Source organism: Rhamphochromis longiceps, linkage group LG13, assembly GCF_057381845.1.
Source record: "Rhamphochromis longiceps isolate RC_006_pf linkage group LG13, R_longiceps_female_GT1.1, whole genome shotgun sequence".
Taxonomy (NCBI): domain Eukaryota; kingdom Metazoa; phylum Chordata; class Actinopteri; order Cichliformes; family Cichlidae; genus Rhamphochromis; species Rhamphochromis longiceps.
Genome location: NC_140569.1, coordinates 10,676,275 through 10,699,939, shown reverse-complemented (window position 1 = coordinate 10,699,939; position 23,665 = coordinate 10,676,275). Strand labels below are relative to the sequence as shown.

General features: G+C 38.6%; 1 protein-coding gene across 1 annotated transcript in view; it reads right to left on the bottom strand.

The window, feature by feature from the left end:
• srbd1 (S1 RNA binding domain 1) overlaps window positions 1-20,726 on the bottom strand; it is a 50,873-nt gene extending 30,147 nt beyond the window's left edge. The window contains exons 1-14 of the mRNA XM_085427620.1: window positions 20,643-20,726; window positions 20,223-20,287; window positions 18,782-19,184; window positions 18,276-18,515; window positions 17,566-17,732; window positions 16,748-16,865; window positions 16,470-16,608; window positions 16,180-16,276; window positions 15,896-16,085; window positions 8,219-8,322; window positions 7,193-7,300; window positions 6,873-7,030; window positions 5,499-5,589; window positions 5,190-5,297 (exon numbers count right to left, since the gene is read on the bottom strand). Of these exons, the coding sequence (XP_085283746.1) occupies window positions 5,190-5,297; window positions 5,499-5,589; window positions 6,873-7,030; window positions 7,193-7,300; window positions 8,219-8,322; window positions 15,896-16,085; window positions 16,180-16,276; window positions 16,470-16,608; window positions 16,748-16,865; window positions 17,566-17,732; window positions 18,276-18,515; window positions 18,782-19,184; window positions 20,223-20,287 (1,988 nt within the window). The 5' untranslated portion in view covers window positions 20,643-20,726. The remainder of the gene's footprint in view (window positions 1-5,189; window positions 5,298-5,498; window positions 5,590-6,872; window positions 7,031-7,192; window positions 7,301-8,218; window positions 8,323-15,895; window positions 16,086-16,179; window positions 16,277-16,469; window positions 16,609-16,747; window positions 16,866-17,565; window positions 17,733-18,275; window positions 18,516-18,781; window positions 19,185-20,222; window positions 20,288-20,642) is intronic.
• Window positions 20,727-23,665: the final 2,939 nt, after the last annotated feature.

Genomic DNA, 23,665 nt, shown 5'->3' with positions numbered 1-23,665 from the left:
TGCATAATCGCATTTTATGTATATGGCTGGATACCGGTCACATATGTTGTACACCTTATAAGTAACTTTATATTTAAAGATCACAAATAGGTCGTTCAAACTATATATAAGTATTTAACATTTGGACATCTATATTTACATCATCAATTTTTCATTCTGTCTTTCTCCCCCTCCACACATGCTCTTTCCTCCCTCATTTCCCCCTCCTCACCTTAAGCCTCATCTCTGGTACTAAAGTTAGAAAATGTGAATAAATATGCTTATCTATCTTGGATATTCTTGCAGTCACTTATTCACTGAAGATAACACATCCGACACTACCATCTCTTAAACAAACTAACAGTAGGCAAGCTAAACAGCAGCAGCTGGTTATAAGCTAACATTATTCCAGCTAATGTAAGGCTCAAGTGTCTTGCAAATTACACTCTCCCTCTGATAAACAGCTTGATAACATTCTCACATAGTTATTCACCAAGTGTCCCTGTAAAACAATGTTTAATCTATTGTTTCACTAAGTTCAGCGAACAGTGGCAAGAACATCATGATTACAAACAGAAAACCCTGGACACGAGCTTCACTGACTCATCGACTCTTATTGGACTCCTTTCACAAAGTTTTGCAGCTTGTTCCAGAAACAAATAGACATGGGAAAGTGGTATATTGACAGCTGAGGTAGACAGCGAAGTGACAGGCTGCAGTGCCAGCTAGAGTTGTTTGTCCCACATCAGCCACTGTAGCTAGGTTTATACACTTGAATTGGGAGAGGTAAGAAAACACAATTCAATTGACTGCAATCTGAAATCTACTAATATGGTGAGATTTACACACTGTACCTTTAAAAAAATCAGAAAGAACTACATATATGTTAATAATGGTGCTGTGTACTTTTTGTGGCCTAATGAAATTACTCCGTGCACTCCATTGTACATCATTTCTGCGCTATCAGGGAAACAAATAGGGGTGACTATTACAGCTGCACAGAATAAAACAAGCTTTCACATCTGTAGCTCCAAAATGACATAAAATGACAGTCTTACAGACAAAGACTCAAATCTGTGCACTTTTTTCACCATCTTTGGAAAAGGCCACACTTCTAAAGCATTATGGTGATGCGGAAGATGAAAGTTAGACTTAAACAGGACTAAGGCAAGGAAAACTGCATGCACACACACACACACACACACACACACACACACACACACACACACACACACACACACACACACACACACACACACACACACACGCACGCACACACGCACACACGCACAGTCAAAATACAAGTAGGGATGTCCTGCAGGCTGCCATTTCTGGCTGTCATCTGAGCACTGAGGCAGAAGGACAGAGAGCGAAAGAGAGACAGGCGAGTAGAGAAGACAGGGTGGTGAAGGGTGGGGGTGGTGACACAATGAAGGCTCACAGGGAGACAGGAAGCAGACGGTGCAAATGAGGCCGGGGACTTTAATGAACTACGGCACAGTCAAAGCTGGCAGAAAAAGTGGAGGAAAAGAGAAGAGAGGGGAGGTCTAATTACCAACACATGTGTTTGCAGAGGTACACACAGAGCCAAACAAGCCAGCCCAACCTAATACCTCTAATGGTATTCTAGTAAAAATATTAAAATACTGGTAATGCCAAACTTTTACTGATTCTATTTAAAATGGTAATGGCATCATAACTAGCAGCAGATGACAAAAAAAGCAGGGTGAAAAACAAGGGCCACTAAAGGTATAGCAATGGTAACACAGGGAGAGTCACTCACTTTGTAAATACCCTGAAACCACTATTTTGTCTTCCTGGTTGTTTTCCACCACTGTGATTTGGCTAGCTACGGATTCCTAAAAACCTTCCTACATCTGTCAAGCAAAAAGTATTGGGCACCAATTTGGTATCACGTCAGCCTACAAAAGCTCATGCAAACATGCTAAGTATACAAGAAAATAGGTCAATTAATTACTTTGGGGTCATACACAGCCAGCACTAAGATCCCTACTGTTTCTGATGCTACACAGCTATTCTACATCACTGTCATCATCCTTGTGGTCACAGTAATGAGTATGTCTTAGTAGCAAGTCAGGGTCAGCTGTGGGTCAACCAGCAGGGGAGTGAGACCCTCACAGTAAACAACCATCACTCTTTGAGGCCAGTTATTCTTTAATCAGCCATGCAATCATTGTCATTCTTCAAGAGATGCTTCTGTCAAATTTGACACAATTAACCAGATATCTTAAAGGAGTATTAAGGAAAAACACATATTACTAATACAGCAGGTATTAGGATGTTAATCCGTTTTAGATCAATAAATGTTGACAACTAGTATATTAACCAACAGGCTAGCTATACAATTTCCCCACCCCTAAAACTTTTTTCCATTTGTACCAGGAGAATGACTTCATCCAGCATAGAATGATTTTCCATGCAGCAGGAACGACAGAATAAAAAACATGCAGAAATAAGTGTATTGATATAAAACTGCTGTAACATAAATGTGAAGTATCTCAGTTACACAGTCAATTGGGTTAAAAACCAAATTGAAAAATTACAACTAATTTAAATCAACTCTACCTATTCTGCTAAGATGAGTGGCAAATTACCCAGCCACAGTTATGCCTTTTGGTTGCCGATGGCTACCAAAAACATCTGGTCAAGAGGCACCTTGCTAAGGGACATTTAACCAAATATTAGTGGGGACGTAAGTATACATTTGACACTGTGTGGATTAGAAAATATCAAAAATAAATTCTAACTTGAAATGTATGTTATCCAATCACCTCACGCTGGGAAAAGAACAGCTCAAAAAAATAATTAAAAGTCCAAAATTACCATAACAATTACGGATATGATGTGTGTATGTAAACTTATGACCACAACTCTAAATCCCAAAGTACGTGCAATACTGATACTGAACCAATCCTAGAGTTTTAACACTTTGGAACGAACCACTATTTAAGTATGGGCAGTTTTTGAAAATCTAGGAAAAGGATTCTGCAGGGCCAAAGAATGTTCAACTGAAGTTAAGAAGGGAAAGTCAGGAAAGGGATACATAATGTAAAACAAGGACCAAGGAGAATCAGATTGAGAGAGAAGGGAGCGAAGAGCAGCAAGAGCAGAATGTAGATTTAAATTCTGAAAAAAACAGACTGTATTTTAACATCTTTTTTTTCCCCATATCTTATTCATCAACTGTCCAAAGAAACCAGAGTGAGATATAGGACCAGATGATTCTGGAAAGATGTTATCTCTGGACGACAACAACCATTTTTCAATAACTAATGTCAAAACAACAGCTTTCTGTTCTTCTATAGTTCACACACTTGCAAATGCCTTTATTCCTCAAACCATACCAAGTTAAGGCAGACTCTTTACACATGTGCTGCGTACTCAAATGTGATTAATCACATTGAGTAATACAGGACATTCAGCTATCACCACATCAAACAGACATCCAAAGGTTCTTCTGTGTTGTGAAAAGTGTGAATGCCAAACAGCTGCAGCAAAAGAATGAACAAGAAAGGCATTATATCAAGATGTAAAATTTAGCTGCTCTGGAGGTGCTCAAAAGAAAAACCGTCTGTCAGGAAAATAATCAAGTGGACATTAACTTACTAAACGCCTCGCTTTCACTGTTTCTGTTCTAAAAAGACGACAGAAAATGTAACATGATAGAAAAAATATGGGCTATTATACCAAAAGCACAACCTTTGAAGTGTGTGTGTGTATATGAACTCCAAGGTGCTCAGAAAAAAAAAAAATTATACATAGACATTCACATATCACTTAAAGTCACTTTAGGCTGTGGTCCCACTTCTAACCCCAAGTCAACAAACACACATGGAACTCAGTAGAGAGTGAGCGAGATGGAGCAGGGAGAGGCCAGTGGTTATTATGCTTGGACACAGGTTCTGTGCTGTTATATTCTTAAGTTTGGACTGGGCCTGGTTACAGACACAACTTCAACCACAAAGCGTCTCTTTAATTGGACCAAAGCGTAACAAAGTCCAGATGGCTTTAATGGACAATATTCACTGGAGGACACATTCCTCTTAGTCTTACTCTGCATCTGTGTCCTGCTTTCTCGCTCACACATATAATGCTTTTTGTTTTTTATTCTTCTACACTTCTCATCACTGTTCTCCCCCACTGTTAATCTTATTCTGTACCAAGATCATAATAACTTAATAACTTATTAATCATCATAATACTATGGGGGTGGCTGTAGCTCAGGTGGCAGAGCAGGTCAGCCATTAATCAGAAGGTCGGTGGTTCGATCCCAGGCTGCCTCCTGGCTGCATGCCAAATATCCTTGGGCAAGATACTAACCCCATGTTTGCCTACTGGTGGTGGTCAGAGGGCCCGGTGGCACCAGTGTCCGGCAGCCTCGCCTCTGTCAGTGCGCCCCAGGGCAGCTGTGGCTACAATGTAGCTTGCCATCACCAGTGTGTGAATATGTGTGTGAATGGGTGAATGACTGAATGTAGTGTGAAGCGCTTTGGGGTCCTTAAGGACTAGAAAAGCGCTATACAAATGCAGGCCATTTACCATTTACCATAACAATTCCAGATCTTGCTGATACCTCCCCTCTTACTCCTCTTTCATAATGAAAGAGATTACATATTGGCAGTTAAGTTGTATAAACAAATCAAGGATATTTCAATAAATCACTTACTTAAAGGTTTTTTTTAATATTTTGGTCCTAAAAAATCCTTGGGTGTTTTCTAAGAGTAGGAACCATGAGTGCAGTTAGCCTTGGCTTAGCCGAGCAGTATGGCATGTTTTTTGCAAACACCATAGAGAGGAAAGACAACAGACAAAGTTAACTTTAAAAATAGTCAGAACAAATACAGTTGCAAATATGTATTAAACTTTGAATTATTTCAGCACCAGTTCAATTCAATTTGTTTCTGGTGTTACACAGATTCATAAAGCTTGAGCTTCACTTACTACTATGTAATTTTCCTTTCAGAAAAAAATACATATCTTGCAAACCATCCAAAAATATCTAAAGGTCCACAGTTTACAGCCTTCTGTTACTGTTTAAGATGCAAATCTTGCAAACCCAAGAAACATTAAACTGTGCAATAGAAGTCAGCCCTCTGGAGAGTCATCTATCAGCCATCTTTTATAAGCATTTATTTCTACTCAGGATAATAAATAATTTACGAACTATTCCAAAGTATAGTGGACCTTACCAATAGGACACATCCAGCGGGTGAAAATACCGCCGGGAGATGAGGTCAGCGAAGAAGGACTCTGTTTCCCGACATGCTGTCCCATTGCCAATGACAACCCTACTACAGCTAATATGGACAAGATGAAGAGGAGAAAACTGAGGATTAAGAAAAAAAACATCAACCTCTGAAAAACTGCAACTGGGTTTTGAGTTCCCTCCAGATTTTAATAATATACAGTTCAGTGGACTTTATAACACCAAGAAAGCAGACAAATACACAATCTGCACAGAAATACTATGATTAACAGTGACTCTTTAGTTGTAATACCTGTATTTGGTCATAAGGTGGCGTAATTTCTCTGCTTCCCTTGGTTGGTTTGAATTATGCAGGTACACAACATCAGTTTGGAGAATCTGACCTTGGACAGATAAAAGTAGCAAGAGAGAGAGAGAGAGAGAGAGAGAGAAATTACAATATTGCTGATATGTCACTATGATGACAAGAGGAATTTAACAGACAAAGATGTATGCTATAACGTAATGTCTCTTCCCTCTAAGTTGAGTACACAACCTATAATCCATCCAAGCTGCGCCAGAAAGTCAGTCACTTCACTGCTTCATTAAAAGAGAAGTTTGGATCTGAAGCTGTGAAATGATGTGAGCCAGGAGACACAAACCTGTGACCACACCACACGGTATTTGATACTATTTAAGTGTGCCAGCATGACTTTTGGCCACACAACTGGTAACCCAGAGGGTGGGGCAATCCCTTGCCAGTTTGAGGGCACAACCACTGAGTGACATGTCAAAAAAAAACAGTAAAATGGACACAGCACATACACATAGTTGTGTGCACACAAAAAAATAAACCCACCAGGTTCATGCCAGCTCTATCAAATCTAGTGGTGCCTGGTTACACGGCAACCTTTCAGAAAAAATCTTTGGCTTCATAATTTGCCCAGTAACAACTGGAAATGTGTGCCATTGCTATGTATATCCAGGTTTGAATTATCAATAGCAAAGGGAATTAAGCACAAGTGTCAGAAATCACAAGACACAAACGAGGGAAATAAAAATTCACTAGTCATAAATTTGAAAGGACACTTAAAAAGTGTGATTAAATACAGTTGGCAAAAGCAATGACGTGAATTTATACTTAGTTATTGTATTAAAATATGACAATGAATTGCATTAACTAAAAACAAACCATCTTGGCACAGCTGTTCTCCTGAGATACAATGCACTCAAAACTTTCAAAAGGTTTAGGGTAAAAGGGTAAAAATACAATTCCCTTTATAGTTAATGGACAAAGGTGCTCTTTGGAAAGGGCTACAATGATTACAATCACAAAAAGCCTTTAGAGATGCTTTTTGAGCAGCAAAAATGGATGTGGCTCATGGCTTTGTCTCCCAGTCAGATAACGACTCAAAAACATTTGTTGCTCTACATCCAGTAGACCGAAGTCCAGGACAAAGCCCTGATTTGAATCCCTGGGTAAATCTGTGGGATTCTCCGATTCTAAATTGCCTTTATATTTCCATCTTTCTTCAACATCAATGTGATTTCATCATATCTTTAGCAATAAAATGTATTTTTTGTATTATTTGTGTAGGTACATGAGTATGCTTTTTATACACTGACTTGCAAAACCAAGAGATAGCTGACAGTGAGTCCACTTTTGTACATTTTTGTGTTTACTTACTAGTAGGTGAGAGAATTGCCAGCTTGCAGCCATGTCTGAAGCCAGGGTCCACCCCCATGATGACACAGCCTCTCACTGGACACACCAACAGGCGCTGGCGGAGGTTGCGCACAAACATGGCGATTGACTCCTTCTCCGCTGCACTCGTCAGCTTAGTCCTAAAGAGAGAAAATGCAAGATAGAGACAAATAGATAAGTTAAAGAAGAGAATGACAACATCAACAAAAGAGAAACTGAGAAAGGATCAAAAAAGGATCATGGTGTAAATGGAAAAACTGATATTGGGTGAAAAAACACTTTAAAATCCAAAATCCACTTACCTGTAACTCCTGGTGAGGAAAGGAAGAATAAGCCTTTTATATGAATCCTCCACTGCATTCCTAATGATTGCATGAAGTTCTTCTTTTGCAAATGTCTTTGGCCTCCACCTGCATTAAAGCAGTGGGGGTAAAGAGTGTGTTCTTCTGCAAGGCGTTTCTACTGCTTAACGTATTTTGTCAAAGCAAATGTGCCTTTGCAAACTGACTCTTGTGCTCCCAAGAGATGCTTTGCAAATGTCATCAAAAACCCAATCTGTACAGAACCTTTTATTATAGTTTAAACCAGGTGGAGTGTTCTGCTTGTCATATTTGGTGGCACATAAGGAAACTACTCCTTTAATCATGAGAAATACGTCTTATCATTAGAGTAACATTTTGTTACCTTGCTTACAAGATGCCTAAGAATATATATTTAAAAATGGATAGCGTACTTTACAAATAGTACTTACAAACAACTGCTATTTGCTTCTTTTTCTATTTTACTGATTATTTAAATGGCTATTTCAGAGTGGCAAAAAACAGAATTAGCAAAAGTTGCTGTTACCTAGGAAAGTGCTGTGCTACTCATGCTTCCCAAAACTAATATTAAAAAAGAATACTAAGAAAATATTCAAAATTATGAGAATTGTTGCTAATAATAATTTCTCAATGTAAAATCTAATTTAGAGATACCTGAAGCATAAGTCAAAAATAATGAATGGATTGTATTCAATTTGGAGTATTAAAAAATATTAAATTTTCATTTTTGTCCTCTTGAAAAGCAATAATGACTCTCCAGCCATTTCTTAGTATTTCTATTACCGACTTCAGCCACAGGCAAAAACAGCCACAAAACATACAGCACTGGTATCATATGTTCAGTTTTGTGCCTTTTGTACAAAAATCTTAAAGTCAACAACAGATGCCACACTTTCTGCCTTCTACAGTTCCAGTTTTGTATTAAAATTTTTAACAAAACATCATATGATCATGGCAGACACATGTGTCAGTGAGTGTAACAGTGTTTGTGTATTACTTGTGTCTGACCTGTTGTTGATGCACCACCTAGTGAAGTCACTCTTCACCCTGTCGGGGATGTTCACCTTCACTGTCAAAATCTTGAGACTCTCCCCTCGGTTAATAGCCAGCGTCTGCACATATATGCACGCATGAATGCAATACATATATTTCCACCAGTTACCGCACAGACAGTTAAACAAGACTCGCTGTTGTCCCTAAAACCAGCATCCACTGAAATCATAAATATTCAGATTAATTTATGTGTGTATATGTGATATACTTCATTTGAAGTATGATAAATAGCAACGGCTAGCAGAAATATTTTAGAAAAATGTATATTTTATGTGTATATTTTGTTTTAAAACACATAAGGCTCTGTCGCTTTAGTGCATGAACACGCTTTACTCACACAAACATACAAAAAAGAAAAAATCTTTGAAATCTCAATACACGTGCGCTAAAAGTGATGAGCCTAGGAGTATATCCCGTGGCCAGGCCTGTTTTGCTGTGCGGTCGTTCCCCCCTCAGAGGAACTGTTACATGCTGTTAAGCAAACAGTAGTAAGTGTCTGACCTTTTCAGTGGGGAACCTTTAGCCTGCCATAGAACAGGGCCAAGAAACAAGACGTCAATCTGGAGCCCAAGCGGAAGAAGCAAGCTGACAAATGCCACCACCATGCCACCATCAGCACTGAGACCGCAAGGCCTTCCCCCCACCCGCACCCACACAGTGCCACAACCATTACCACTCAGCAGCACCCTCGGAAGGGATGCGCCCATGTTCAACACACACACAAATAAAAACATAAAACACAGCTAATGGCATGGCAGAGACACGGATTAATGCAGCAAGTTTCCTTAAATAATGATGAAAGTTAAGATTTCTCCTGTGTTGACATGTTTCTCCCCAGAGCTGCCTCGCTGACTATGAAGAGATTTCTCAAAGAATCTTTATCAAAGAACTAAAGTTTAAGAGGTAGTCTTAAAAAAAAAAGGCAAAACACTTCCTTATCTTGGAATTTAGGAAAGCCCATGAGTGAAATTAAAGCAGTAAATACAAAACAAAGCCTTGTTAAATCTGCGCTCTTGGGCTTTAATTATTTTGGGTAATTAAGAATGACATATACTTTTATAGTGTTATTCATACGACACTGTCTGGCATCAACGTGTGTATCATCAACTAGAAATAAGAAAATATTAATAAAGTTTTCAGAAATTCAAGAATTCATAACACTTTAAGTAAATAGAAGCTGCACAGATAAACATAACAGTCTATCTATATACACAACACTATAATGTATGATAAAGATATAATTCAAATATGTATTTCTTATAAACAACTGCAAAAATGCACAACTGTACCAGAATTTTAGCTGCTGCTTCTAAGGTTTTATTGATATCACAACCTAAATGGAGAAAAAAAGAAATCTCTCCACAGTGTAGTGGTTTACACATTCAACAGATCACCAGTTCAATTCCAGGAGAAGACACAAATTCCTTTGGTATTGCATCAGGAAGGGTATTCGGTGTAAACCCTTCGAAATCAAACATGCAGAGATACGTGCTGTGGCAAGCCTTGGTGAATAAGGGAGCAGCTGAAAGTAGCTTTCTGGAAAACAAACAAACACTAAATTCATCTTCCTTGTTGCTGGTATGTATTCCAAATTCAGCTATGGTGCCAACAAAAGTAAAAGATCTAAGTTCATCCAACAGCAATTTTTGTTCATGCTCAGGTTTTTTCTATAGCAGATGAAGGTCCTCAGTGATGATAAACACCAGTGTCTGGTGCTTCTCTCACTTTCTCTCAGTTTCTATCTGAGTTGGGTCACTGATGGGACACACAGGGTGATCTGGAAGGAAGGGTGATGTGAGACAGAGTAAGAACTGTGTTTGTGTTTTAGATGGGCCCAGAGTGACAGGTAACCAAGTAGCGGCCAAACCCTGACAAGAGCAGACAGACCGTCTCTTCTAGATGCCCCTTATTCCTCCCACCAGCCCTGAAGGGAGGGCAGTCAGCCAACAACTATACTCTGTCTGTCTCCTTCTCTCTCTCACCCTTTCTTTAGAGGAATACTGTCATCAACACATCTATCCATCCGACATATCAAGGATAAACAAACAGACACACATATTCAGTGCCAACTTGCAGACTTTTTGACTTTGTTGACACACACAGGACACATTGTATATGAGTGACGAATGTGGTTGTATAACAGCTGAACAAAGCTGTCAGTAGAATGCTCAATATCCCTATATAAGTGAAGGCCAGTAGGATTAGAAATACAAAACTGGGCATATAATGGTCTGGATAAACAATAACCAGTAAAGTATATGGAATAATAAAACAAAAGTATCTTTACACAGTTTGATTTCATTTAAAAAATACGCTTTGTAAGGAACACACATGGAGTTTCCCATTCTCACTGTCGCACAGTGACGTGTTCTCACTACTGGTGATATGTCGCTTGGTTTAGGTAAAGGTAGCGAATAAATACATTAGGTGCAGAGCGTGAGGGAGGAAGGAGACAGGACACCTGATGTCCACTCGTAATCACTGATTACACAGACTTTGTACTACCCAGGTGGCAAAATAACATATTTTATATTTGACACATGAATCTGATTCAATATACCGCAAGTTGTACAAAGTTATAAAATCCTCAGAGCATCTCGGGCATTAAAACCATTACATAAACTCAAATATACCACATGTACAGTACACACACACACACACACAAACAAACAATTTTGCAGTACAAAATGTGAACATACAAATAATCTTGTTTTTCTCCGCCTGTCCATCAAAAACAAGTGTTTAATTGATAAAACAGTTCCATTTACCCAAGCTTCTCTGCAGGCAAGCCCCAGACTGGAGTGCTGAACTACCATTTGATCACAGCGCAAATCGCATTAAAAACAGCCCACTGCATGTTTAACAAATCTTCCCTGGCATACTCGAGAGCATAGCAGCTGCTAATAGCTATAAGGTAAACGTGTACCCTTCAAAGAAGGCCTCAAATCATGTTAGTCGGAATTAAATCTGAGCTAAAGAGGGCACAGCTTAGCCTGGTGTGTGGTGTGCTCTTACAAAACTGAGGAAGTTGGACAAGTGAAGAACAAAAGAAGTGGCAGGCGCAAAAAACTATCAGCAGATGAACAGTAACCGAAAGTCGTACCATTGGGAAACAGTAACAAGAGATTTTGAATGTCCTTCATGAAGCCTGGAGAACTATTCCTGGAGACTACATAAGTTTGCCTTAGAGAGTTCAGGCTGTGTTGAAGGATAAAATGATACCGACTTTTGAGCTTGTTGAAATTGTACAAATTCTGCTTTTGTCTTATATACGCTACAATAAATCACTGTACTTTTTCCCCCATTTTCACTCATAAGAAATCATAAGAAAAGTTGGATTTTTTGTGCCTGAAATCATTAGCTGATTAACAAGACAACAAAAAGTACTGAATTACTCATTTATTCCTATAATTTGTTTATATTTTCAGCCCTTTTTTCAAGAAAAGTTGAAAAATGCCAAACCAAAAAGTTTCAACTTCTAAAGTTCAGGAATGCACTCTTTTCCTTCACTTCATGTGGTCATAAAAATCAGTGACATGGATTTTAGAAGGCAGCACGAGAAAAATCATCCACCAAATCTGTTATTATGGATTCAGAATTAAACTGTCATTTCAAGCCCGTACTTTTGAATCAAGGTGAACACCTAATGTTCAGATGTTACCTTCTTGCTTAATTCTTTTCCTTAATGTATTTAACTTTGACGATGAATTAAAATGTACCAACACCAAAACCTAGAATCCCTTTTATGCGTTACTTCATTAAGGAGATTAAAATTCTGAAGATGTACTTTCCATGCTACCTAATTTTGTTTTCCACCACAGGAGATCTATACTTCCACACACCCTTAATACAATGCCTTGCACTTTATTTTTAACAAACTACCACGGCTGGGGCTTAATAAAAATGCGCTAAAGCAAACGGGCAAGTGTGTGCTCACACACATGCCTCCTGTCAAAACACATCTCCCACCTGCTCCCCCTAACTGCCAACTTGACGGCTAGAAAAGGTTCATATTAGCCGGAATCTGACAGCTCGCAGGGTCACAGCAGCCTGTGGATTAACGCTCCGTGACAAAGGCGAGTCATCGAATTAAAGGCCTTGCATAGAAAGGGGAGGAGAGGCGCAAAGCGGAGGTGATGAGTGGATTGGAGGGCTGACGTTTAGTCAGAAAAAGAGGGAGGCAGAGTAGAGCGAAGCAGGAGAGATAAGTGACGGAAGCACCTCAGCACCACTCATCTGTCCATGCTCTGCCTTCCCTTACTGCCCCCCACTCCTTCTCCCCGTCCTTTTGTCCGCCTGTGGGCCCAGCAGCAGTAGCTGTCACTACAGGAGAGCGCCTGTCAATCAAAGCTCCCTAATCCAATGGCATGTCGGCAGGGGACATGTCACATATGTTAAGAAGAGAAAATGAGGGGACTCACAGGGTGCGCTTGTGTGTGAGCAAGTGTGTGTATGCATGTGCGTATGCGATTAAATGACTGTAGGGCAGAGAGCGGTTGCCAGAGAGTGTGGTGTGGCAGAGACAGCAGATGATGGAAGCTGTGGTGACACATGAGGCCCGGGCCCAACTCTGAGTAACCCACCAGTCACTAGAGGGACAGAGGGGGAGCAGAGGATGTGGTGCAAGATGCAGGAGGGCTAAATATGAAGGCACAGACAAGGCTAACTGTGACTGACAAGGCTAGCATTCAGAAGTGGCATGCATTAAGCAGACAGAAATGACACAAGCAGATGGTGTGCATTTGTTCATGTTTATGTGCATGCGTGTGTGTATTTGAGAACTAGGGTAGTCAAAACACACTCCACAGCTGTAAATGACCTTTATGATCATCAAGAAGACTTGACTTATTTGTTGCTTTTCAAGTTTATTTGTTTTGTATGTATTTTCTCTTATGGCTGGGTTATTACTTGTCTCATTAGTTATATCATAAAAGTAAAGGTGTTAGAAGGAGTAATTCCAGTCGAGGTAAAAAAAAAAATAGGCACAAGAAAAAGTGTGAGTCTCAGCAGCGTAAATGTATCTTACAAATAAAGCAAACTGTCATTCTTTTTGTTTGGTTTTCGCTGTGGAGCAATTTTAGCCACCCTTTTCCGCAGAATTGTTCAAATTGAGCTACACTGAAGGGTTTTTGAACATGAACAGCCTATTTAAGGTCACGCTAAAGCCTTTCAATTGGACTTAAGCTTGGACTTTGACTAGGCCATTCAAAACCTTTAATTTCTTTTTTTGTTTAAGCCATTCAGAGGTGGACTTTCAGGTATGTTTCAGATAACTGTCCCACTTTGTAACCCAAGTGTACTTGAATTTCAGGGCACAAACTGATGGCCAGATATTCAGGATTCAGAATTCATGGTTTCATCAAATACAAGTCACCCAGGTCCTCAAGAAGCAAAGTAGTCCCAGAACACCACATTTCTACCACTATGTATGCTTGTTGGCACAATATTCTTATTATGAAATGCAGTGTTAGTTTTATGTCAGATGTAAAAGGAGTCAAAACTCCCAAAAAGTTACATTTTTGTTTCGTCAGTCTACAGAATATTTTCCCAAATGTCTGTGAGATTATCGTTTATTTATTTATATAGCACATTTAATTACAAGACCAACGTTAACTAAAGTGCTGTACAAAAATACCAAATAACTAGTACCAAATAACTTATAATATTAGTACCAAACACCAAATACCTCTCATACTGTATTAAAAGCCAGTGAATACAAATGCGTTTTAAGATGAGATTAAAAAGACTGACAGTAGTTGCCTGTCTGATGCATAGGGGTAGATTATTCCACAGTTTAGGTGCTACGGACCCAAATGCTTGATCACCTCTGTGAACTAGCCTTGACCTTGGTATGGCTAAAAGCAAAAGCTCATTTGATCTAAGAGATCTAGAGGGCGCATATCGCTGCAAGAGGTCAGACAATTGCCCGGGAGCCTGTCCATTCAGGGGCTTGTAAGTCAACAATAAAATTTTAAAGTCAATTCTGAAGTGAACAGGGAGCCAGTGAAGAGAGGCAAGCACCGGCGAAATATGTTCACATCTTTTAGTTCATGCAGCTGCAGCATTTTGGACCAACTGCAGTCTTGCAAGGCAGGTCTGGCCAAGTCTAACATATAAGGAGTTACAATATTCCAGCTGGGATGTAATAACAGCATGGATTGCCCATTCAAAGTTTTTAAAAGACAAAAATGATTTCACCTTAAAAGCCTCAGTTTGAAAAAAGACCAATGTACAACTGAGCTAATCTGTTTTTCAAAGGTGAAATTGCTGTCAAATATAACCCACAAATTTTTGGCATGCAGCTTAATAAAAGACTCAAGACTGCGCAGGTTAAAATGAGAGGTGCTGGGATTGACACTTGGTCAAAAATTATCACTTCAGTTTTGTTGTCATTAAAGTTAAGGAAGTTAGAGGCCATCCGGGCTTTAATTTCACCGAGACACTGAACTAAGGGCTCCAGTGGAGCAGGACAACTTCTCTTCAGTTGAAGACAGATCCGAGTGTCATCGGCGTATGAATGGAAACAAATGTTATATTTTCAAAAAATTAGACCTATGGGCAGCATATAAATAGAGAATAAAATTGGCCCCAGTATAGATCTCTGGGGAACACCACAAGTAAGGGGAGCTGAAGAAGAGATAAAAGCTCCAAAGCTCACAGAGAAAGTCCTGTCAGATCGGTATGACCTGAACCACTCTAATGGAAGGCCCTTGATGCCGCAATGCTCCAATCGTGAGATCAAGATGCTGTGGTCAACAGTATCAAAGGCAGCTGTCAGATCCAAAAGCAAAAGCACAGCTGAGTCTCCTGAGTCAGGGACTAATAAAAGATTGTTAAGAACTTTTAAAAGTTCAGTTTCAGTATTGTGAATAGCTTTAAAACCAGACTGAAACCTCTCAAGAACATTGTGTCTATTTACAAAAGAACTAATACAATCTTTTCCAAGATTTTCAATTGGAAATAGGTCTGAAATTTGAACGGACACGTGTTGGGCAGGGATGCCAAACATCAAAAGTTCAAAACCTGAATGAGAGTCAGTTAAGAGTTGTTTGCATGCGAGCTTCTCCCTAAAAACAGCCGCCATTCCACCACCACGCCCAGTCATCCTCGGCACGTTAAGAATTAATATCAGCTTTCCTAAAAATGAGTTTAATCACAGTTAATTCACGATTTTATAATGGGGCCAATTACTTTTTCACATAGGTTTAGGTAGCATTTTTTCCCTTAATGAATAAAATCATCCTTTAAAAACTCTATTTTGTATTTACTCTTGTGAAATGTATGTAATATTAAAATGTTTTCTGAAAAAGGAAAATAGTATTAGTAATAGCACTATATATGCAGTGCATCAAAGCCAAAATAAAAATATCCCAAACTCTAAAATATTCAAAGGACTTGAACTGATTGTTTGTTTTTTTGGTGGCTTGGCAGGCAGTTATAGCTAAAATGTAAAGAAAGAAAGAAAGAAAGAAAGAAAGTGTACTTTATTATGTTTATTACAAAAGCACTCGAGAAAGATTTTAAGCTTATAATCACACTCCAAATGGTTACGCTTCTGCTATAAAATGTATTTGCACAAAACTTTTAAGGTAGATTGCAGACAATTCTTAAAAGGATAATTAAACTTCCTACCTGATGGGGTTGGATACGTTGGATGTTACAGGTGAAGTCAAAGTAGAGTTGGAACTTGTCAATGTCCTTGTTTTTATTTTGCTCGGCGCCTGCTTTTGTTTTGTGGCCTTGGACAGGTTTCGCCTGTTCCTTTTCCTTTAATGCCGACTTAGACACAGACGACTGTATGCTTACAAAATTTTTCTCACATCTGGCACAAAAAAAGAAAGACATACAATATTAATAATTCATGAAGATACAAGAAAAATGAATTCGATTTTATGTGTATGTAGACAGACTCCTACAATGTCTTCACGTAGGTGAGTGTTTCAGGATCTTTGGCCATCATATCAGCCAATATGTGCTCCACACCTGTAGCCACTTCTTCCACTGATGACAGACCTGTCACACATATACACACATCAATAATGTACTTTAAATGAGTCAATAAATCTTTAAGAATTTAGAATGTGATTGTGTGTGTCTTCATCTGCATTGCATAACCATTTAAATCATTTGGTAATCATTGGCTGGTTCAAGCAATACACAAAACAGCGCAGACCATGACAAGAGTGTGCACATGTTTATCAGTTACCTTCAGTACCAGGTTTTATCCATGCCCTTAAATCTAGAGTGTGTGGTGTGTTCATCAATGCAGAAGCAGCGTCCTCAAGGCCAAGTGCTTTGGCCCTGCGAGCTTTTGTCAGCTTGCTGCCTTTCTTATAGGGGGAGTACTGCAGGCAAAAACACAAACACTGGACTGAGCTAGTTATTAGTGCTAGAGCCCTTTTCATGTGTGGAGAGTCAAGAATGAACTAATCTTATTACAGTTAATTGATGGATAACACTTTGGAATACAAATTTGATTCTGACCACATGATCCAGTTCATCAGCTGAACGGCAGTTCCTCAGGTTTTGTTCCAGTTCAGTTGTTAACACCCCATCTTTCTTCAGGGTCTGAACCACAGACTGAGTCCTCTTTGCCAAAGAACTGAAGAACAAATATACACATAGAAGAAAGGCAGATTATCAACTGTGCAGGACAAACACACAGAAATCAGAGAAATACAAATCAGCCACATGCAACTATTTCAGGCTTTAAAGCTTGACATATAGCACCATCTAGCTGCAGGACTCAGTATAGTCAGCTCATGTGGTTTCACAAATCTAATTCCAGTATTCTAAAATGCTCTTTCCATGCTTTTAACATATTGAGGGCATGAGTAGTGTAAGTAGTATAAGATCCATCCATCCATCCATCTTCTTCTGCTTATCCGGGGCCGGGTCACGGGAGCAGCAGCTCAAGCAGAGAAGCTCAGACCTCCCTCTTCCCAGCCACCTCCTCCAGCTTGTCTGGGGGAACACCCAGGCGTTCCCAGGCCAGCCGAGAGATATAATCTCCCGTGTCCTGGGTCTGCCCCGGGGCCTTCTCCTGGTGGGTCATGCCTGGAACACCTCACCCAGGAGGCGCCCAGGAGGCATCCTTGTCAGATGCCCAAACCACCTCAACTGGCCCCTTTCAATGTGGAGGAGCTGCGGCTCTACTCTAAGCCCCTCCCGAATGGCCGAATTTCTCACACCATCTCTAAGGGAGAGGCCAGCCACCCTTAGAGATAGGGTGAATCTGAATCTTATGAAAGTATAAGATTCATTTTTTTTTTTGTTTCATTGAACATCTTACATTCACTTACCATAACTCCTCATAAACCATCTGGACATCTCGAACAGCATCAGCATCCATGTGGTTAATCATGTCTTTCCTGTAGCGCACCATGAACGGCACAGTGTTCTCCTCACGAAGCAGCATAATGATGTTTGCACATACCCATCGCTCCACACATGTCAAGTGGGACAGCACCTGGGGGGGAATCACACACACAGGAATTGCAACTCTGCATCTACTCTACATGCATATATACACACACAGTTAAGCAGGTAGGCAGAAAGACACAAATTAACCTTCAGCAGAGAGCATTTGATTATATTTGATATGCAGAATTCTGGATCTTTGTGTGTATTAACTGATCACTGTTTTTTAAATATGTCAGTGTGCATTAAGAACGGCTACTTGTATACTTATGATTTTCAAACATCAGTAATGCAATACACTAAATTTGAAAAAGCAGTTGTGACTTTTTTAAAGTGGCATTTCTCTCCAGTAGCTTATCACCTAAACTGCATATGCGAATCACTGTCACATAGCCTAATTTAATTCTTGAGTCATAACTTTATGCAAATGAAGGTAGAAATATGCTTTTTGGCCAGGTGGTGGTGGTCACCTTCAAACTGTTCGTTTATTAGAGCATTTATTTTCTGTCTGAAACTAAGTGAGGTGTCTTTTTACCACCTGACAAAAAACAAACAAAAAAAGAAACAATTCCCACATAATATATAAAAATACCTCTATCAAGTCCCAGTTCATATTGAGTTCATTCCTCAAAGACTGCGCTTCAGATGATGGTAAATTAGTCGGCCGTCCCATGCAGGCAGCACTGGTCTTTTGTTTCTTTAAACAGGGCTCATCAAAAGTAAAATCCTCCGCATCTACTTCCTCTTTCTTCACTCCAAGCCAAGCTTGTGAAGACCCCTCGTCTGCCCATCTGTCTCTCTGATAGGATTCTGACACAATAAATGACACCCTCTACAAGAAAAGAAGAGAAAGAAAGGAAAACAAGGAAAAGATGAAAGAAAATATAAAAATGCAAACACAAGACATTTAGAACATGGACATTTTCTGCAGACATCAACTCAGAATGTAAATATTGATGTGTAGTTCATTGTCCAGTTTTTAATATTATAAATACAGCCACAGTTTTGTGTAATTAATGGGTCACAAAAGTTAACTTATAATTACATTCTAATATGTTTCATTTGGCTGTAATTATAAACACTGAAAGTTTGCCTTACCTCTTCCTTCGTTCTGACACTTGTCCCGCTCTCTTCAGCCCTCGTTTCCTCTGGACAGTCAGTTTGAATTCCTCCTGTTTTTTCTCTATAATCATTATCCACTTTTTTCCTCTCCATTCCAGCCAACACTGAGGCTTCAGAATCCTTTAGACTTTTAGCAGCCTGTGTTTTTCGTCCTGCTGCAGGTTTACGTGGTGCCCTTAGCTTAGGTTCTTTAGGCACTTTGGGAGCTTTAGGTTCTTTGGGTGCTTTTGCCTCTTTTGGTTTTGCAGTTTTCTTGGCAGTTGTTTTCTTTTCACCAGTTGCAGTACCTCTAGCAGTTTTGTTGGGGGCTTTTGACTTTGGCTTCGGTGGCCTCCATTCCTCAGCATCCTCATCACTACTCACCGTTTGGGAAAAAGATCTGATGGTGGAGTAAAGAAAAAGAACAAAATCTGTCAATTATAACACCAGAACCAAACTTGAACCTTTCTAATAACTTTATAATGTTTTTCACAGGTGTTTAATGGATTGATAGTTAGTAACATGCAAGCAACCCAAACAATTAGTGACATATTTAACATTTAACACGTAATACCCCTTTCTAAGGCCTCACAAAGAAGGCCTTAAACTTCAAATGATCCAAAATACAACACCTGTTTTGTCACTATAACTAAAATAGAACAAATATAACTTTTAAAAGTGCTTCATTTTATAATTCATTTTATTTCCCTTAATGTCATTGTCTAGGAATCCGTTTCCTGATTGGTCCATTAAAGTTTAAAACACATTACACACAGTAACTATTAAAAAATAGATTAATACATGTTAAGTATGTATCTTATTAATAGAATTAATACTATTACAGATGATGGCTGTTGCAAAAAAGCTATCTGTAGCAATTTCGAAGACATTAGGGTTTAAGTGACCTTAGCCTGTGCCTGTCATGTCTTCCTATGTTTTTATCAGTTTTGATTGTTTTAAATGTATAGCACTTTGGTCAACAGTTTTTGTTTTAAATGTGCTATATGAATAAATTTGACTTTGACTTAGATTATCATAAAAGACTAGCTCTAGACTTGGTGAAACTTGTTTGTTGTCTGCATACCATCTTATCCACAAGATCCTGAAATTCTAGTACCTTAAAATTCCCAAAAGCAGAACATACAGAAATCCACCACTTTGTATTATTGACCATCACGTAAACAGCTTCGATTTAAACCACATAATGCATTTTTTTAAGCTTCAGTTTGTGAAGCTATGATGTAATTCACTTACTGCACACTAATTTATAACTCTCAAGGGCTTTTTCATTGAATAGAGAAATCTTTTAAAATACAGGATTTAACAAATGTTTTAAGCAACCTGTTATGAAAACAATGGAACATGATTTTCTGCTCCTGACCACAAATACTGTACGGCATTACTGAGTGGGTGAAATGAACGAGTAAAAACCACTTACAGGTCGGAGTCCACATCTTTGTACTTTACAGCGTTGACAGTAGTCGCTCTGGGTCTTCGCATCATCTGTTAGAGGAGGTATTTTGGTAAGAAGCATTACATCAAATTTCATCGTTAAAATCATATCACATCGTGTAAAATTATCTGGCTTTAACAATAATAGTGCACTGTCAGTGCCGTTGGGCGAGAGTTACGTCGCTAAACAATACTCAGCCCATTGTATTCAACCATAAGACCATTTATTTTTGCTGAACTTGAATTGTACGTGTCTGCTAGCTAACAACAGAATCGGCGTTATGTTGGTTAGCTGTTTCAAATTTGCCGCTACATGATGAAGCAAGCAACGTTACTGACATAACGAAGCATTTTAATTCATGACACAATTTTTCCGCACGGCATAAAGCGTGACTACCTACTATACCTTTATACTGTTGATAATACTCAAACTATTTGTGGTTATTGCGCTGGAATAGCACTTTGTGCAGTACAACGACTGCTTCCTGCAACAAAATGGACTGAGCCAATCACAGCAACCAAAAGTCTTAAAGGGCCAAAGACTCTTCTTCCTTGTATTTGTTGTGGAAGGTGCACACTGCCACATACTGCAAAGGAGTGGTCAAACTCATTTTAGCTGAGGGGCCAAGTACAGCACAGCCTCAGTTTCGTGACTTGGGAATTTGTGAATTGTAAACGAGAGTATGTTTGCAGCTGGCTTTATGGCATATGTAATTGTAAGTTTCCCTTCCAGAAGGAGATTCGTTTGTCCTTTTTCACCTGTCCTGTCGGCAGCTTTTCCAATCTGAATTATCATCTGAATTTACTGTTGTGCCAAAACTATTCACTTTTCCAAAATTAGCTTAATAAATTCTCTGTATCTCTATCCTCTTGTTTGTGTTTACCTTTTTCTTTTATCTATTTACGTATTAATTTCCTTTTTTTTCTTTCTTTCTTTTTTTTTTACAGTTTTTCTCCATCGCTTTGGCTCAGTTCTGACAGCAGAAAGGTCATTCTCGCTACTCTTAATGCAGAACTCAAATCTGTGACGCATATTCTCACTCATATAAGACATTCTCCTTGTTTTTACACACACTGCTATTGTGTCTACATTGTTTCTACTATTATTTCTACATATACCTCATATGCCTCACTACTATAGCTATTTGTTTCTGTGTTGATGCACTTCTCACTACTCACTTTTATGAATTCTGTATGGATGTCTGAATCCTCTGTATGTATGAATATGTATGAAAGAGCAAATACACTAACACTATGTCAGAGGTTTACTTGCAACCAATAGAAATGCATACTTGACATGGATTTGAACTGACATTTGGTGAATGTGGAGGCCATATGACTACGATGTTTTTCCAGTCTTCTATTGTCCAATTTTTGTGAGTCTGTGCAAACTATAGCCTCAGTTTCCTGTTCTTAGCTGACAGGACTGGCCTCCAGTTTGGTCATCTGTTGCTGTAGCCCATCTGCTTCAAGGTCAGATGTGCTTTCAGAGATGCTCTTTTGCATATCTTGCTTGTAACATCACTGTTGTCTTTCTAACAGCTTGAATTAGTCTAGCCATTTGTTTTCTGACCTCTGCATAAAGTTTTATCATTTTGCTTTTCTCCATTTCTGTAATTTTGTAAGTAAGTAAGTAAGTAAAATTTATTTATATAGCGCTTTTCACAGATAAAAAAAAATCACAAAGTGCTTTACAACACAGGAAATAGAAATATAAAACAATATAACAGAAAATAAAACAGCAAATAAAACAATGTAAAACAATAAAACTATAAAAACAGCATAAAAGGAAATTAATCATATGCTTTTCTAAATAAAAATGTCTTCAGCTGTTTTTTAAAAGAATCAGTGGAGTCCGTGCAGCGGAGAGACAGTGGAAGAGAATTCCACAACCGTGGTGCCACAGTCTGAAAGGCCCGATCACCACGAGTTTTAAAACGAGTGCGCGGTACCACCAGCAGTCTCTGATCCCATGACCTTAAAGCCCGAGAAGATGAATGTGGTTTCAGCAGGTCAGATAAATATTGACGAGCTTGACCATGTAGGGTCCTAAAGGTTAGAACTAAAATTTTAAAATGAAACCTAAAATTTATAGTCAACCAGTTAAGGGAGGTCAAAACTGGAGTGATATGAGATCTTCTCTTGGTGCCTGTTAAGAGACGTGCTGCAGCATTCTGCACTGTCTGAAGACGATTTAAGGCAAAGTTGGGACAATGTTAATGACTTTCTTTTTCATCCACATTTGGATCACTTAAATCTACGACAGTCATTCAGGCAGTAATGCCTGGACTGGAAACAAACATCCTTAAAATATTACAACATACCAAGCTTCTGTGATTGAATGCAAAACAAATGTGCTGTTTGATCTAGAGCCTGCACTTGTGACTGAAGAATAAATACATTTTATTTTGATTATGTAAGTAATGTAACTTCCAAAACAAAGTTGTGGAAGGCCTAAACTTAGTTTTAGAACAATTAAATCTGAGACTTTGTTTCATTGTAAGATTATAACAATGATGGCAATATAATTGTTTGATGTTCAGCAGAACAGTGTCCAGTATGTTGGCTGTTATACTTTTTTGCATTTGAAAATAAAAGTTGGGCTGATTTTAATGCCATTACAAGAATTGTTGTTAATGGGTTTGTTTGTTTTTTTAAATCATACTTGCATACAGTGTTCTATTAATACAAGTGTTGTACTAGAAATTTCAAGGATGATAAAACATAATGTGAATTTATGAACCGCACCAAATCACAGACTTTTGTAAAGTTTTAAATAAATCCTTCTCATTTCATTGTGTTTTGAAACACTTAATATTAGGCCTATATTTTTGCTGTACTATTTTGAAAGTAAGTAAAAAAAAATAGCAATTTGATGTCTTAAAATGACAAATTTTGACAAATGTGAAAAAGATTTTGATTGTTGTAGTGTCTTTTGAACAGGTTAGTCTGTGTTATGAAAAATGCCTTAACCATTTTGACAGCTGCATTAAGAGTGGTGAAAATTGTTCCAAAATTATTGAGAACAACTGTAGGCTTATGGTTGTGATAGTTGCCACTAGTACTTCTTGTTTTTTAAAAGGGGAAGATGTTATCAGAACGAGTGTGTAATCAATACTTCACGTGGATGACTCAAAGTTATGAGCACACTGTCAAAACTCTGCCCTGAAATTCTTCACTCGGTGCTCAATTTGAGCGTTTAGAGGCCAGCCCACTTACTGAGTTTAAATAATACTGAGATTTTTATTAAACAGAGCAGAAATTAATTGAACTGAACTTTCCTTTTTCTCTGCTGTGTGCACGCAAGCAATTTGGTAAATGTACTAGTTCTTCTATAGCACTTGTGAGCACTACTTGAACACTCAAAGCACTTCATACAACATGCTTCCTTCACCCCTTCATGTTCTATATAACATTCACACTTGATGT